At 41.2% G+C, this 17,294-nt stretch overlaps 1 protein-coding gene across 1 annotated transcript in view; it reads right to left on the bottom strand.

The window, feature by feature from the left end:
- The window catches only part of SHANK2 (SH3 and multiple ankyrin repeat domains 2), a 569,301-nt gene that overhangs the window by 16,293 nt on the left and 535,714 nt on the right, over positions 1-17,294 (bottom strand). Inside the window, exons 20-22 of the mRNA XM_065403513.1 lie at positions 5,477-5,607; positions 1,773-1,900; positions 1,124-1,128 (exon numbers count right to left, since the gene is read on the bottom strand). Of these exons, the coding sequence (XP_065259585.1) occupies positions 1,124-1,128; positions 1,773-1,900; positions 5,477-5,607 (264 nt within the window). The remainder of the gene's footprint in view (positions 1-1,123; positions 1,129-1,772; positions 1,901-5,476; positions 5,608-17,294) is intronic.

The following is a 17,294-nucleotide window of genomic DNA, read 5'->3' as shown; positions in this document are numbered from 1 at the left end:
TTTCCACTAAAGATATGACCCTAAGGGAATGTCTACACATCCTGCAGGAGCGAGCCTCCCAGCCCAGGTCAACAGATTTGGGCTAGGAGAGCTCATGCTACTGCACTAAAAATAGCAGTGTAGACAGAATTTTGAAATTTGTGGCTTGGGCTGGAGCTCAGGCTCTAAAGCCCACCCTCCCTAAACTTCAGAGTCAGAGCAACAACTTCAAAGCACTGTTTACACAGCTATTTTTAGAGTGCTAGGGTGAGTCCTGCTAGCCCAAGTTTGTTGACCTGAGTAGGGAGGCTTGCTCCTGTGGGCAGTGTAGACATACCCTAAGCTGTTACAGCAATTTTGCATGGCATGAAGCATATTTGAAATAATAAAACGTGGCTGGCCTGTTCATTCCTGCTCATTAAAAGTTCTCTAATGTTGATTTTCCCTAAAGCCACATGCTAGTATTAGAGAGGAGTGAAACAGTAACAAAACTGAATTGATTACTGATTGTAGGCAAATGCTTTTGTTTTATGTACCTTCAGGGCCAATATATTTCTCTTCAAAAGAAAGTGAAAGTATGAAAAAAGACAAAAACTACTCAGAGCAACATTAAAGATTCTGTATGAGTGTGAGGTAATTGCATAAAAGGGAATTTTCTCTGAAATATATCAAGAAGGGAAGGAATTCTTATACAGAGAAACTGTGTGTCTGGCTATAGCAATCCAGAAACACACAAAGTAATGCTATGCTTACACAGCAAGTACAATATTAAAGCATTTCTGGGAATTTTGCCTGTATTGTTTTAGTAAAAGGAATATATAGAACCATCAATATTACATAAAAAGTGACATTTTAATTTTGGATAACATTTTTCAAATACAATTAAGTGACATAGAAGCCTAAGTCCCCTTTTCAAAAGTGTTTTAGGCACTTAGGAACCTCCTAAGTCCCTTAGATGTTTTAGAGAATGTTACCCTCTGTATTAGTGGTTCTCAACCTATTTACTATTGTGGGCTGCATATGCAGCTCTCTGTTATATGGGCCACATCCACACAGTATATACACTACCTGAATGGCCCTGAGGGTGTCATATGGGCCACAGCTGTGCGCTGATTGGGCAGCAGGCAACCCACAGGTTCAGAACCACTGCTCTATGTAATAAAAGTAATTTCTGATTTTGCTCAAAGAGGATGGCATTTTGTATAAAAGGTGGTTATGCCATAAGACAACATTTGAAAATATCGTGGGTATTTTGCTGAACAGCTTTACACAAGCACAATGCTGCTCATTAGTTCAGAAATACCTTGAGTAAAGTAGATCAATTTTAACAGAAAATGCACCAAAAACTAAGTTCCCCCCCCAGTGAAGAAAAATGATCACTTTGAATTTAAAAAGTGAGCTTATTTTATACATTTATGACCAGTAGGGTGCATATCACACCTTGAATAGCAGATGATGGTATTTTCATGTCAATACACACGTCTGAATGACTCTTAGCTATAGCTGATTTATCACAATAGATCTTCCTCAATTCTTTTTCTTTGCACTTCCAAAATTCTGGCCTTCCTTGTTAAAGGCAACTTTCCATAGCCATTACAACCCCACAACTCTTGCCTAAAGCAATCAAAGCAAAACATGGAAGTTGTACTAGTTTTCATGCAAACTGATTTGGTTCTTGAGCTTTGGATCAGAATTAACTAATGACTGAATTAAGTTGAGGAAAAATGGAGTCAAAATGTTTTAAGCAAGAACAGAAGTTAATAAAAGGTGCCAAATGAATGTGTAGGATTTACATGAGAAAAATTTTACCTATAGATTTTTGTCTTCTCATTGTACCCCGAGGTATACCTAGAAAAAGACCTTGAGGAGTCCCAGGTACAGTAGGTGGCATCACAGCAATACCCTGTCTATCGTACATGGACTACGAAACAAAACAAAAAATATTATGTACAAAAGGGCCATGTTAGAGAGAGACACCATGAGAAAAATAATTCATCTCCTGTTCCACATACTACTTTGTTATTCATCTTAAATAGTCAGTGGTCAAATAAAATTATCTATTCTTCTAGCACACTTTAAGGGTAAATTTGAAGGTATCACATTTCTGTTTATTTCCCTCCCAAAGACATTGCCACAAACTGCACTGCTGTTCAAGTCACCGTGCACATAGATCTGGGTTCTAATATTTTGACATAGAAGAGAGACCTTAAATTTTCTGGGTTTAGTGTGTTAATATTCAGAGTTCTAAATCTGCTTATACTACACAGACAAGTAGTATAAGCAGATTTCAAATGGAATTATTTGAGAGAGTCAGAATTTGTCCCTAAACTTATATTTTGATTTTATGAAGGTTAAGAGTTTTGACTAGGAAATTATGGTTGAATAGCATGGTTTAGCATGATCATCAGGAACAACAGAATATGATCTCAGCATTTCAGAAATATTTTGTTTTTCTGGAAAGAGCTAGGTCTTCTTCAAATGGTCTCACCATTGAATCAGAAATATTCAAGATCAAATTGACAGAATTAGTGACAGCAGTTTCCTATCTAGGCTTATTCTGGGCCTAGATGCCTGTAGGGTATTCATTATAGGCAGAGCTGGGAGTGCTGCCAATAGTTAAGGCTACCTGTGTATAACCGCCAACTTTAACCATTTGGGATGAACTTTCCTATGCTAGCTATCTGGCTCGTTCTAAAATTCTATTTTATTTTTTTAAAGGAAGTTTCAGCTACTATGGTTCACTTATTTTCAAGAACAAGGATAGGGGAAAATGCATTGTTTTGCCCATGTTAAAAAAATGTTCAACTATATAATTAGGAAGCTCCAGGGCCTCCATGCTTTGCAGAAGGGACTTGAAGTTTGGCAGGGGTACACCCTGGTGTCAGCGATGCACCTTTTGCTATCTCTCTGAAAATCCACACAAATTTGGCCAAGTTCTCCAACAACTGTAGTTTGCAGATGCTCAGAAGAGACTTGTTAGGGCTCGGCAATTACAGTCTCCCATATTTCATGTGCACTGCCATGCTCCAGTCCAGGGGCTGAGCAGGAATTTCCCTGCAATTGCGCCAATTGCTTGGGGCCTATTGTAGTGCCGGATATGGAAAATGGGAGCAGGAAAACTGTTCTGCAGTCTTAATGCTCCCCACGTTGGCACGCAGGCAGTGATGAGAAGGAGGAAGCCGCCTGACTGGAATGCAGAGGGGGAGGAATAGGGGAAGTGGTTTTGCAGGAGCAAGAAAGAGGGGAGGAGCCAAGGGACTCCGGTGGGAGGGGGCAGAAGCAGGATGGGTTGGGTGAGAAGGACAGAGCAGGAAGGGGCAAGAAAGAGGTTAGGATTTTTTAAACATAATTATGCAATAAATTGACAATTAAAATGGGGAGGGAGGTGGGAAAATTAAAAATACAATGATACATCAGGTGGCTGTTATCAAACAGATGAAGGTGAGATAGAAAGCCATCTTCTTTTCCACTCAGTGTGGAATACATGCAGATCAACAGAAGAAATTACCCCTTATAAAACAGATTATGGGCACATCTCAGAACATGGAATAATCAGTAGTCTTCCTCTTTCTCATTAGTGTTTAGCCCACTCCTAGGGCGCCCCGATCCTCAAGGGGTAAAGCCCCTTAATTCTTCCCTCCTCTCTCAATAGGCCTGGGTTCTTTGCACTTGGTGCCTTCACCTGGCCTCCAGCCCAGTGCAAAACTAACACACATTTGGCATTACAATTTATAGTTACAGGGAATCTAGGCCCAAACAGACTATAGGATATAAAACATGTTATTCCTGGAAAGGATAGGGGTAAATTGCGGATGGCCTCAAGTCCCAGCTGACTCCTGTCTCCAAGTGCAGGGAAGGCCTACTGGGCTCAGCTGGCAGCCAACCCTCCCAGGCTCAGTGGAGCCTTAGGGCTCAGTCTCTTCTTTGTGGAGCTGGGAGACCAACCCTGCTAGTTATGAGACACAAAATGGCATCTCCCTTTCTGCTGCAGAGAGCAACTCTAGTACTGCTTCCCCTTTGGCTACTGTAACCTGACTCCTTTAAGTTGGATCTGGCCACTTTGGGGACCATTTGTGGGTCACCAAGCCTTGAAGAGGAAGGATAAGGGGCTCTATTATTTTTGGGATCAGGAGGGGGGCTATGTTAGCAGGCAGCAGAACGCCTTCACAAAAAATGATGGTCTGCAACTCCCTAAAAGACACTGCTGCTTATCCTCAATCTGTACCCCCCGATCTGTCTAACAATGTACAGGTTGTCCTCCAAGTGCCTCAATGATTTATGGATTTTATACTCACAACACTCTTTTGAGGTAGGGAAGTACTATTCCTATTTTACAGATGGGAAACTTAAGTAGAGAGATACTAGGGCTCAGATTCTCAAAGGTATTTCAGCACCTAATCTAGGCCTGAGAATCTAGGCCTAAGTGACTTGCGTAAGGTCACACAAGAAGTCATCGGCTGAGTCAGGAACTGAACCATGGTCTCTTAAGTCCCAGTCCAGTGCCCCATCCTTCCTACTTGTATATGTCACAAACCTATTTATTTTCTACAATACTGCTGATATAATTCAGAACACTCTGGGATTCCTTCCTCTGCAGCTGACAAGAGCGAAGCGTATAAATAAGGATCGGTGCTACTTAGTGGAAAATAAATGCAGCTAGACAGTAGGGGAAACATTTATTTTTTCCTCATAAGACTTTACAACCAGTGGAAGCAAACTCAAATCTGAGGGGGTCTACATTTGGGACTGGGAGTGTAATTCCTAGATAAAGGAGAAACACCCATGCTAGCTCTGATCAAGCTAGTGCACTAAAAATTGAGTGTAGCTACAGCGGCACAAGCACCCAGAAGCACTAGCTGCCCCAAGTGTGTGCCTACCATCTCCAATGGGTATGTACTTGGGGCAGCTAGCTCTTCCCGCTGTTCGTGCCTGCACTCTATTTTTAAGGCATTAACTCAATCAGAGCTAGTGTGGTTGTGTCTTCTTGAGCTAGGAATTACACACCCTATCTGTAGTTTTCCAGGATATAGAATTTCAGTCGTTAGTATTTTTTATAGCATTACTGCTGTCTCCTCCCCCTATAAATTACTCAACTTTATCTAGTCAAAACCAAAACAATCAATGTTGTTGGGAGTAAATACACCCAGTAATGAGACAAGGGTTCATGTTAGATTTATTGTCAATGACGAAGCTTAGAATGGTGATAAAGAATAATCATTATGATTAACTACATTGATAAACCCCCCATTGCTGGTATATATATAACAGCTTGGCAACTAGTGTGTATAAAAAGACAGGACTTACTAAAGCAGTACTATAGGGTGACCAGACAGCAAGTGTGAAATATCGGGACGGGGGTGGGAGGTAATAGGAGCCTATTTAAGAAAAAGACCTAAAAATCGGGACTGTCCCTATAAAATCGGGACATCAGGTCACCCTAACTAATTAGAACCACAGCTTCATAAGTGAAAGCAAGAATTTAGTAGTCACCACTCACATTCATATCTGTAGCTGAAGGAAAGCATCTACTGGAAGGCCGCGGTTTAATCGTTGCCACTCTTGAGTCCACAGTTACATTGTCTGTAATTCTTGATGGCTTGGAAACTGGTACAATTTCATCCACTTTATCTGTAACATAAAAGTATTCACTAAAATAAATATAATTTGTCCAAAGACTGAAAATCTAATCTATTGCAAGGTCAAAGGAAGAGTTTTACTTTTCAAAAAAATGCAAAGAAAAAGGGTGGCTTTTTTTTTTTTTGGCATTTTAACAAGGCAATGCTTGAGCATCAAAAGTCGTGCAAGCCGAACACTTATTTATTGCTGCTGCGTAACATGCATGCTTTAGTTTTAAGCCTGCATGCATTTAATGTTTACTTAGTGTGACTCGAAAAACAATCCTCTTCTTCAAACCTTCAAAATGTGAAGGGAGAATATCTATATAGAAACGGAAAGAAGACCTTTAGAGATAATGAACCCATAGAGCACTGTTTCACATAGCGATAAGCAGACAGTACTTAGTCACCAGAATTTCAGTGATATTTTGGACAATAACAAGTACTTCAAAAGTGCTCTTTATGTCTATTCTTCTTCTCCAGTAATTACTTTCTAATCTATTCATCATGTCAGTCTATTAAACAATATAATTTAGCATTATTGGAAACTGCTCCATGTCTCTCTGTTTAATTAAATTTTAAATGTGCTTTATATTAGTTTTGGTTAAAACAATCATATATTTGTGGTCAGAAATGGGCCCAATAGGGAAAATTCCAATCTGGATCAGAACTTTCCCAACTCTGGGGAACAGTGGTTCAGAATTGGGATTTTGATTCAGCATGCTATATAGTGATAGGAACCATCTGTGAACATGTGAGATCCCTCCAAGTTCAGGAATGTTTGGACCCAGGCCCATCTCCAGTTGTGACTATAAACCAAATGCAGCAGTAATAGTATTTAATATTTTTAGCACTAATATAATGCCTTAAGTCCAAGGATCTCAAATCACTATGCAATCAACCATAGTCTTACAACTCCCTTATTACAGGTTGGGAAATTGAGGCACGGAGTAATTAAGTTACTTGCCTAAGGTCACTGAATGATTCAGTCTCTGAACTTGGACTAGAATCCAAAACTTATGCTCTAACCAATAGCCTTCGCAATGCCCCTTTCACCCTATCTTTTGTTCCTGTGAACTCACAGATTACAAACTGGCACTATATGTACTACCCCAAGGCCGGTAATCATGCTAAGCTAGGATGGCATTTTTCTTTTTAATTTCTCTAAAGCAATAGGGCACCAGTCACACAACCTATGTGTATTCACAGAAGTGATGTACTAGAACCAACTAGAAGTGATTCCTTAGCCTGGTAGCTCCTCTGGTCTTAGGCTTCCACAACTTAAAATTTTTTACAAGCATTAGTCAAGCCACACCTTACTTTTCAGGAATTAAGTATGGTATGTCTGCATCTCAAAGGTTTGATAATTTAGTTTAGGAGAAAATAAAAACTAGTGCATTAGGTTATTACCGACTTAAAAACAGCTGTGCAGTGGTCTAGAAGTGGCACCACCATGCAAAGTATCAGATTTGAGCTTGATCCCTCACTGGAAAAGCAGCCACGCTCAGACTCTAGGAGTGTGGTAAGGGACAGGAAGTAGGTAAGAGGAAGAGAGATTTGTCTCTCCCTAAACAGCAGCTCTGGCTGGTGCATAAATGGAGGAACTACATTCAGCCTTCTCTGCTTGGAAGACTGTTGCTCTGGGAGAGGAGACTTTTGGAGCACTGGGTGACAGGAAGAGAGCAGGAGAGGAACGGCTGCTAGAATTATTAAGTTGAATGTTGTAGGTGGTTGGCTTACTCGGAAGTATTACTGTCTGCTTTCCACTGGAGTTATTATTACATTTTTTGTTTGCTTTATTTATTTTCACATAATAGACCATCCAGGGGGAGGAGAGAGAAAAAAAACACGCTTAAAACCTTCACAAGCAAATAAAATAAACATTTTAAAAAAAATCACATTCCATATGGTCTTAACAGTAATTCAAACTGTGCACTTTCCAGAAGAAAATACCTGTAACCTTCTGATGGGCAAAAGGTATCAGAAAGCCATGGATTTAGCCTTAAGCATTTGAGCTACACAGAAAAAAATATGGCTAGGTTGCAGAATCAAGTTTAGGGGTATCTACCATTGATCGCAACAAGGGCATGGGAATTTCATGTTACATCTCTCCAGCCCTTTATATGATCCCAGAAGACCAAATACTTGTTCTTGGGATCCAGACAGAGGGGTGTTTTGGGGACTGAAGCCCTAGACACCCAAAATCTGTAAATAACAAATATACCATATAAAAACGTATTCCCTTTATTTTGAACAGACACATAACCATACACCTATTCAGACAACAAAAAAACTACAGGGAAAGAATGATGAGGCTATGACAGACACTTGAAAAGCATGGAAATATTCATTTAGGGGATGAAACATACATAATCTCCAACTGTACTGATTTTGCAAGACAATACTGGAAGTCAGATCTTAGTATTTGACCTGACCACAATATCAGTTTGTACAGATTTCCTAACAAAATCTGATATTGCTACCACATCAGCTTGTGGGGAACTTTATCCTTTGCGATTTTACAGCTTTAATGTTGTCAGCTCCTCAGTCCTTCTCACCCTATAGCTGCTCCCATTCAAATTGTATTTGGTTCCTTTCCAGTCGTAGCTGAGAACAGCTGAAGCAAGTTGGAGTGGGGAGGGAGAAGTTGATATGATTAAGTTGTTCTGCAAAAAAGTCTTTTTAGGGGCATCTTGCACCTAGCAGTGGTTCTAACTGCAGTAGAGGCAGTGTTGCAAATGATGCCCAACTTGTCCTTTTGCACTGCTGTCTTTGATCAGAGCACAAATATAGAACAGCAAGATGGCATTTTAAAACTAGAACAAAAATTTTGAAGCTTCCAAAGCAGCTAGGGTGTATGTGGGGTGGAGTAAAAGTAATCCAAAATGGTAGCAGCTACATGGCGGGTCCTGCAGAATACACCAGAATCTTAATATATGGCCCCCACATTCCACCACACTTTTAAAGTGACAACACTATGTAAATAAATACATTTTCATTACATTATTAGATATGTGCTACCTATGTCAAGAGAGTCAACTGGCCTTTTCTTGACTTCTATGTAATTCCACTATAAACTCATCCAAAATAAATAAAAAGTAGATATTTAGGGCAAATTTTTCAAAGGGCTGTACCCTTAAAATAGGTTGTTCACGTCCGCAGTAGTAGTGTGCAAACCATGTTTGTGCCAGTAATGCATTTTCAAAAGGCAGCACATTGGAACACTTTTTGTCAACTTTGCTAGTGGACTTCTCCTCCCCCCTCTCCTTTTTTGTGTTTTGACATATTTTTGTAATATGTATTCTTGCACCACTAAGAGGGGCTCTCACATGATGATACTGGAAATGTATTTATTTATGAGGCTACCTATATAAACAATTTTAACAAAACAAAATTTAGAAGAGGCACAGATGGGGCGCAAATGAAATGCAGGTGCAAGAATTTACACCTGGCATGAGTGGTGTGTTGGTGGCATGGCCAAGAAAGTGGACCCAAATGGAATTCTTAAAGGGTGAGCGCCTGCATGCAGTTGGTCATAGGAGAAATATTTTGAACTAGAAAATGTATCTGCAACATGCCTACACCAGGGGTCAGCCCACACCAGTGGCATTTCATCATTAACCCAGTCATTTAGCAAAATGCAGCCACAAGCAAAACAAACTATTATGAGGAGCAGTTTGTGGCTAATTAATACAGTAGTGAAATGTTTCCTGCTCACATTTTGACCAACTTCAGTCTCAGAGAAGGGGAAAGGGAAGAGAAGTGTCCACTGGCTCAGCAGCCAGAGTACAGCCCGAATGCATCCGAAGGACAGGATTTTTAGGACAAAGATTAATGTCCAACATTTGTCAGAGGAGAAATTCAGTACGTTTGACAATCAAACTCTCCTGAATTTTAATGAAAACTTACATGGGGATCTGGAGAGTCAAACACAGGTGCCATGCTACACCTGAGACTGCTCAAGGGGCTCTTGATAACTGGAACCTTTCAGAGGACCACAGAGATATCACAAGTATAAGCCAGTCTGATGCCTCTGCATGCATGCAGCAATTTCTGAGTGCCACTGTATTAAATTTCCCCGAGAGAGACAGCACCAACAGTCATAAAATAATTGTATTCCAAAGTGCATTTTCCATATGTCCTGCGTGCTACTGATCACACCTATATTTTGCTCAGGGCACTCTCCCCTCAGGAAATTAGATGGCCTAAAGGGACGGGGAGGAGTTCCATTCTATCAGTGTGCAGGTCATTTGTGATGCAAAAGTTTTAATCACAGACGTAGTAGCACAGTGCCCAACAGCATGTCATGACTCTTACGTTCTCAGGAGGTCTGGCTGCTAGGTAAGTAGCATTGTGATGTTTAAATTAATATCTGTGGTATTACTAGGGTCGGTCTCCCTGCAATAATATATTTATTTGTTGAAGAAAATGTACTTATCCCATAAAGACATGGCTAATGACTCCTGTTCCAAATCCCCTGACTCTCTCAGAGGAAAATTATAATGCTGCCCACCCATCAAGCCACCAGATGCATCGAAGAAGGAACTCTAAAAATGAGAGTCAGGTGCCTAGTGGCACATTACTGTACAGGCCCCACAATATACCATATAATCCTGGCAAGACTGCATATTACACAACATAGCCAAGAGATGTGGATTAGCTCCACCTGAAGGGCTAGAGATTGACCTTGTCAGACCCACAGAGGATAAGAATGATCATGATCCAAAAAGGCACTTACAGGCTAACCCCAGCACCTCAGGCCAGCATGCCAGAAACACCAGGCAAAGACTGATTGAACACAGTTTCTGAGGCTAGTATTGCCAAGACCTGTATACTTACCACGAAGTCCATAATGCTTGCTCAGAGGGGATGGGGGTAATGAAGAAAAAAAACTCAAAAAACAGCTGCCTCAAGAAATGACTTGTATTTGTAAGAAAAGCAATGAATGCCTGGCACAGTGTAAAAAAATGCTCTCATGAGGCTAAAGTGAAAGAACAGAGGCAAATGTTCTTCAAATACCAGCAGCACACATTGTTAACAATGCAAATATAAACTACAAAATGTTAGACTAATCTAGTCAGCCAGAATACAATGTTAGCCAAAATGTAGAAATGGTTGAGTTCTGCCACTCATGGCCTTATGGCTAAGAATTAAAAGGACAGGCACATAAAAAAACCCTAAAAATCCTATCGTTATTGTGATTATTTTTTCTTCCCTCCCCCTTTTGCCTGGCGTGTAGGCATGGGCAACGAGGCCCTCTCAGTTATGGCTCTCTGCAGCCGGCCACTGCGACGAGGCACAGTGGCCTGTGGTGGTTCTCGAGAGACACTTGTTCCTTGATCCCCTGGTAAGTATACAGTGGAGGCTGCCACTGCATCCTCACCAGTCCATGTCGAGGCACTGGTTAACTCAACATGGGGGGTGGCTCTTTGGGAGATACGTGTTTCAAGGACCTGTGTCCTTGGCTGTTTGAGGAAAGCTAAAATCTCAGACAGGTAGTTATGGATGGCTCTTGTGGATGTAGCCACAATGCCTAGCTGCAGCTCCATGCGGCCCATGGACTGTGACATGAGACCCATGGACTGTGCATGCTCCCTCTTGATATTTTCCAGCAGCTGCACAATCCTACTGTTGGTTTCCATCAACAGCCTTTCCCCCTCTGTTAGGTGGGGCTGCCCTCTCCAACCCTGATCCCTAGGGACAGGCTGAACACCATGGTGCTCTTCATTCATTTCATCATTCCCCTCCTCCTCAGGAGAGTCACTTTCAAACTGAGGAGTCCTACTGAGTGACTGATCCCCAGGAGACTGTATGTCCATTGTACACTCTGGAGTCCGCTCCGGTGTTTGAAATCCCTCAAAATCTTCCCCAACGTTGCTGTGCGTTTCTGATGACGACAATGGCCACTGCCAACTCTCTGTAGTTCTGGCTGGTGAATCTTCATCGGAAGCAGGCTCTGAAGATTCCTGTTCTTGTTCAGGCGTGGAGGGTGAGCTCGCTCTCTGACGTCTGGGTTGCCCCGAGCATCCAGGAACCTCCCCATCTTGTTCCCCAGTGACATCTGGCAATCAAATAGAGGAGCAACAACCACTGTATCTGAGGCCAGGAAGATGGAGGAATCTACATGCATTGGACAACACATAGAAAGAAGCCAATTGGGAAAACCACAGTGTTTGTGTTTGGGCAAACAGAAGGGCAGACTAAAGTTTAGTGGCTGAACTGGGTATGTGGCAGTTGAAGTTACTAACCACTTTATATAAGTGCACATTGTCCTGCACCCATAACACACACAACTGTGCTGGATCCCACGGCATAACTACCAATACACCTCATTGTGATTGTGACAAAGTGTCAGTGAACCTCTCAAAAAGCTCACCTATGAATTGCAGTGGTGTCACAGTCAGAAATCCCTGTGATGAGCTCAGGGTCAATTGTCCAATTGAGTCTCCTGTGGTGTCAGATGTGCTCCACCACTGGCCTGTGTGGTAGCCCTTTGCTGTTCTGAAGCACTGCTGGCTATCTTCTCTTTTGTCCGACGTTTCATATCACCCCTCCACCCCCAGTGTTTTGGGTTTCCCCCCCCAATCATAGCTGTTGAGCAACTGTGGTTGCCAACAGCATTTATCCTGTGAGCAATGGCCTCCCAAGCCTTATCTTTTCTGTATGCATTATTTTCTCACTGCTTTCTCCAAACAGTATGTGATCCTATTTGAGGACATTGCTCACCAGGATTTTTTTTTCCATGTAAGATAAACTTCATTTTGCTCTCTCCTGGCTGTGTTTTCCCTTGACTGAGGACGTTTGGTGGAAATGTGGGTGCAAGTGCTTCCCTGTGCACAATTTAATATGGAAGGAGGAGTGGTTAATTATGCTATCGAAGAGGACACTGCAAATGTGCTTAATCTAAATCCACCCATATATAAAAATATACTCCCACCAACTGAAAATGACTAGACTTTTTGCACGCACAACAATCATCGGCTCTCATTACAGTAGGATCTACTCAGCACCATTTCTGATTTGTTCACATTTGTGGCTGGAACCCTCACCCTTTTCATGCTTGAAACAAATAAGTAATGAGTCTATCACATGTTTTGGGGAGACAATTTGATTATAAGAAATTTATCTGGGGCTGTTCCACTAAATAATACAATAATTTAGCCCAAAGAGCCTGCATTTTTCACTCTCAGGCAAGGGATATGTGGAAGCACCACTGTAAGACTATCACATCTAAGTAACAACAGCTGCTGATCAGCACTAACTGGTTGTTCTGTAGTGTTGGTGCTAGGATGCCATATCTATGCCCTGGCACCTCAATCTAGGAAAACATTGCTCTTTAAGGACTACATTCTGCTCTTTGATACACACCATGTGCTACTCTTAAGAACTTCAGCTGGAGTTGTGCATTTCTGTCTGATGGGTGCTTTTGAGATCAGATTAATCATTTTTGTTAATGGGTTTATTGTTTGTTCAGGAGTTCCTGGGGTGATTTTTATATATATTTTTGTTCTTGGTTTTTAGGACCCCTTCTCAGAGACCCAAGGAACCCTCTATCAGCACATTTATACACTGATCCCTGTCTAGATTATCATTAGGGTCCTCATCACTCACTATCTGAATGCCTTGAGTATTATATTTATCTAAAGGGCTACTTACAGTTAATGATTTAATATAATTATTTAATTTGATTAATTTTTATGCTGGATATTATTTGTGCATTTAATATATTCACTACTTTAAAGTATTCACATTCAAAGTATTCACATTCGGTCTGTGTCTGATTGGACTGTCCAGTTGCATGTTTTATGGAAAGTGAGGATGAGATCGTATTTGTAAAAAGGTATGAGCTCCTTATGGAAATGAATATCAGGGACAAGTTGTCATGCAATCATTGGCTTTTCCACTTCATGAAAATTTTGAAAGGGACTTTGACATCATCCCTCTGTAATACCTGCTGCCTTTGCAATTCTATTTCCCCTAAGACAGCCACAGCTTTTATATTTTAGCAAATATCTTTTAGCAGCTACAGTGTAGGACCATGAAATTAATTCTCAACACTTCTCTATTAGAGTAGACATGCAAAAACAGGGGACTTCTTTTTACCACACAAAGCAAACACACATTCCAGTTAATTTGTATGGAATCAGAGAGATAAAGGGAATATATATTTTAGTTGTGCCATTGGTCATACAAAATGAGTCATTCTTTTGATACATCATCAGAAATTTCCCCATATTTGAATACTCCATTCTCCTGACAAGCACTTTGAACAGAGCCCTCCTAACAATGGTAAATAATAGAACGAGTCAAATAATGTTTTTTAAAAAGAGTAAAAACTGAAAAAAACCCACTAATTTGTGAATATTTTTGTCAACATCACTTAGTTTAGTTTGATTGGTGGGGGGGGGGGCATTATTTTTGTTGTTCGCACATATTTGGGCACCTGTCAGATATTTATGAAAGTGTCCATGACCCTGGAAAGTTTCACAAATATTAGCACAAGTGGTTATTTCTCTAAAAACGGAATTATGAAAGTTTACAATTTGTCATTCTCCTACTTAAATATTTTCTGTCTCCAAGTCAGGGAGCTGAAACGGTATCATCTGGCATAGTATCATCATCACACAAATGACAAATATTCTAAACAGTTTGTGAATAACTAATGGGCTGATAGATAGTTATTAAAACTATTGGCGAATACTTATGAATAATGAATACATTCACAGATACTGGGATAGGTTTGCTAACTAGCCACTAATAAAAAAGGGACTAAATTCATAACTTATATTATTCATAACAAAGCACTCAACCAACTCAAGTAACTATGTTTTTGTAAGCTTTATTAAATATGGGCATGGGGGCATCACAGGCATAGCCTTACACATACTTTCATTCATTGCAGGGCAATCATGGAAACTTTAGCTCAGGGTCAAGAGCTCACACCAGTGTCGAAGGTATCAGTTTCTGCCCAAGAAATCCTTTCCTTGATGACTAAAGGTTGCCCTGATAAATTCAGACTGGAACTCATTAATATAATGGCACCAGCTGCTATATTGGAACTGTGAAAGTGGTGTGTCAGCTACCATAGTGGAAATGGAAAATTTGGTTTGCCTAGAAACTGTACTGCTCAGCTGGAGGAATGGATGGCCAAGTGGCTCACTGCCCTGACAACTGGTGACAGGAGGATTAAAATCAAAGTTAAACTGTTACCTGAACTAACTGCCTCAACCCCACCTCCTGGCAATGGGCTGACTCCTCACGAGCAACAGTAAATATGCCAGGTCATTGGTGCAACAGAGACCATAAATATCTAACAAAATGTGAATCAACCAACCAATTCTGTTCCTAACTGGCTTAAACAACATTTCTCTCTTTTTAAAGGAAGTTTTAAACATAGTGGGCACAAGCACCATGTTGTGGCTGCCCATGATGCAATGCCAATGGCAAAGGGAAATGTGAGGAACTGTCCAGACTCCCTCTGACCTCAATGATAATTTGCATCCAATCAAATAATGCCTGTACCCACATAAGGCAGCTTGGCAGCCTGCTTGTTCACAGTGGTACATAAGACTGCACAGTTAAACACCAGGCTTACACCTCTGACAAAGTCATTTTATTTCCTGGCAGCATACAAATACCTTAAGGGGTGAAGCAACAAGCTTTGATGGTCTCATGAATTTTGGACTCATTCCATGTCACTGATCCCACCTTGCCCTGACACAATGAGACTTTAGCCACAGCCCAATTTGTCCAGTAAGGAAGTAAGAAAGGAGTGCGCACATGGTGAGCGGGGAAAGATACCAAGGATCTGGGAGTTTAGGGCCCGTTGCCCTTTTAAGTTTAATGTTTGGTCACACACTATGCACCTGTTTTCCAAAATCAAAATCAGATCTCTGGGGGATGGTTTCTGCTTCAGCCTACTGATTCTATTGCATTTATCAACGGACCTGACTATTTCTTTAAGCTGGCCTGTGCATTGTGACTAACGAGCCAGTATTATAGGCCTCCCTCTCCTCTGTGTTGTCAAATGAGTCCTCTGTTTCTCTGGCAAAAGACAGGACTGGCTGATTATGTGCACACTGTACTGACACTTTCATGTGCCTGTTGCACTCGATCAGTCTTTTCTGATGTGGTAGCTTATGCAATGCGGTAACTTCTTCTGATGGCCAGAGTGACATTTGCCATGTCTCTGTGTTCATTATTTTGTGTTTTCCCATTCCCTGCTCTGTATATAGCAAACTACATATTCTGGATGCTGCAGGCAGGATGTCTGCTAAATAGTGCCAGGAGGCAGGACTATACCAGGTCTCTGGAGGCATGGATAAGGTCATGGTGTTGGAGTACTGCCTTGTAGTGCTGGGTCCTTGCACCATGAAAGGTGTTGTCACACTTGCATGGTATCAGTCCTTCCAGTTTGCCAGTAAACATATTTAGAATGCTGGAGATTGTTTACATTGTGTTTTCTGGTTTGTAATCCAAAGACAACTGCAAGGCCTACCCAGCTGTAGGGATAGCAAGCCAAGAACAGAGGACAGGCTACACTGGGCATTGGATAGCAGACAGACTCTAGGGACAGCAGAAGTATTTAATTAATTTTTGTTCATCTGAGATAATTTGAGAGACTTAAGCCTGTGTTGTGCCTTACCTGCCACTTGGACTGGCAGTGGATCCCTCCCCTGAAGTGTGCTGCTCTTTAAGAATCCCTCCTTTTCAAATCCCACAATTTCTTTTTCACCTCTGCTACTGGATCGTTGCCATTTCCATTATCTTTAGTTTTCCCCACAAATGGAGTTGTTGGACTTGAGTTGTGGGGCAGCGTCTTCCTGCTGACAGGTAGGTGGAGATGTTCCTTGGGCACAACAAGTGTAGCCAGGAGCTCAACAACAGCTGTAATGCAGTTGAGGAGCTTCCTGGGACCTGCCACTGCTGCTCTGGACCTGGGCCTCTGCCTGTATCTGCATCATGCCTCCTGTTGCAGGTGCATTTTTCAAACTGCTTAGGTACCAAGGTGATAGGTGCCTTGTAAATACCTAAGATAGATACAGACAGAAACTGTGCCAGGCACAATCAATTATACAAAACTTAATGCAATGCCAATTGCATCTTCATGCTGTGGTTTCACCCACCTTTTCTAGCATCTGCAATCAACCATATTCAAAGATTCTGCATGTACATTTTTCTTTTGAAAACTGATGGCCATCCAGTGCACCCATCCCTCCCGCACTTTCATGCTTTTGAAACCTTAGCCCTTCATGTATTTAAAGCACACAAATTCTTGATGCACTGCCTTATCTAAATGTAAGATTGCAAAGTTCATCTCAGTTTCACTGCTTTCACTAGCACACACAATGTAGGCTTCCTTTTTTCTGGTCATGAATCTGCAAAAAGCACTTATTTGTCTTTGTCAAATGGCAACGGGACAAATATACCTTATTATCTAACCCCTCCCTTGGAACAACTAGATGCATCTAGATAGTACTGGAATCAAAGGTATACTCAGTTATGCACAGGTATTGGAATGCATGTGTATTTTTAAAATCTGTTTGTCAACTATGTGCATTTATTTTTTGTCAAAAATTTAACAGCTTTTGTGCAATTATTTTTGGTTTATGGAGAATTTTCATTGTTTTTAGCATAGAGATCAGAATCAGAAGTAAGTGCAAATTAGGTACGTGAAGTACAGTGGGTCTAGGCCAACGT

The sequence above is a fragment of the Emys orbicularis genome, chromosome 4 (genome assembly GCF_028017835.1).
Source record: "Emys orbicularis isolate rEmyOrb1 chromosome 4, rEmyOrb1.hap1, whole genome shotgun sequence".
Classification (NCBI taxonomy): domain Eukaryota; kingdom Metazoa; phylum Chordata; order Testudines; family Emydidae; genus Emys; species Emys orbicularis.
This window is presented reverse-complemented; position numbering and strand designations above follow the sequence as displayed.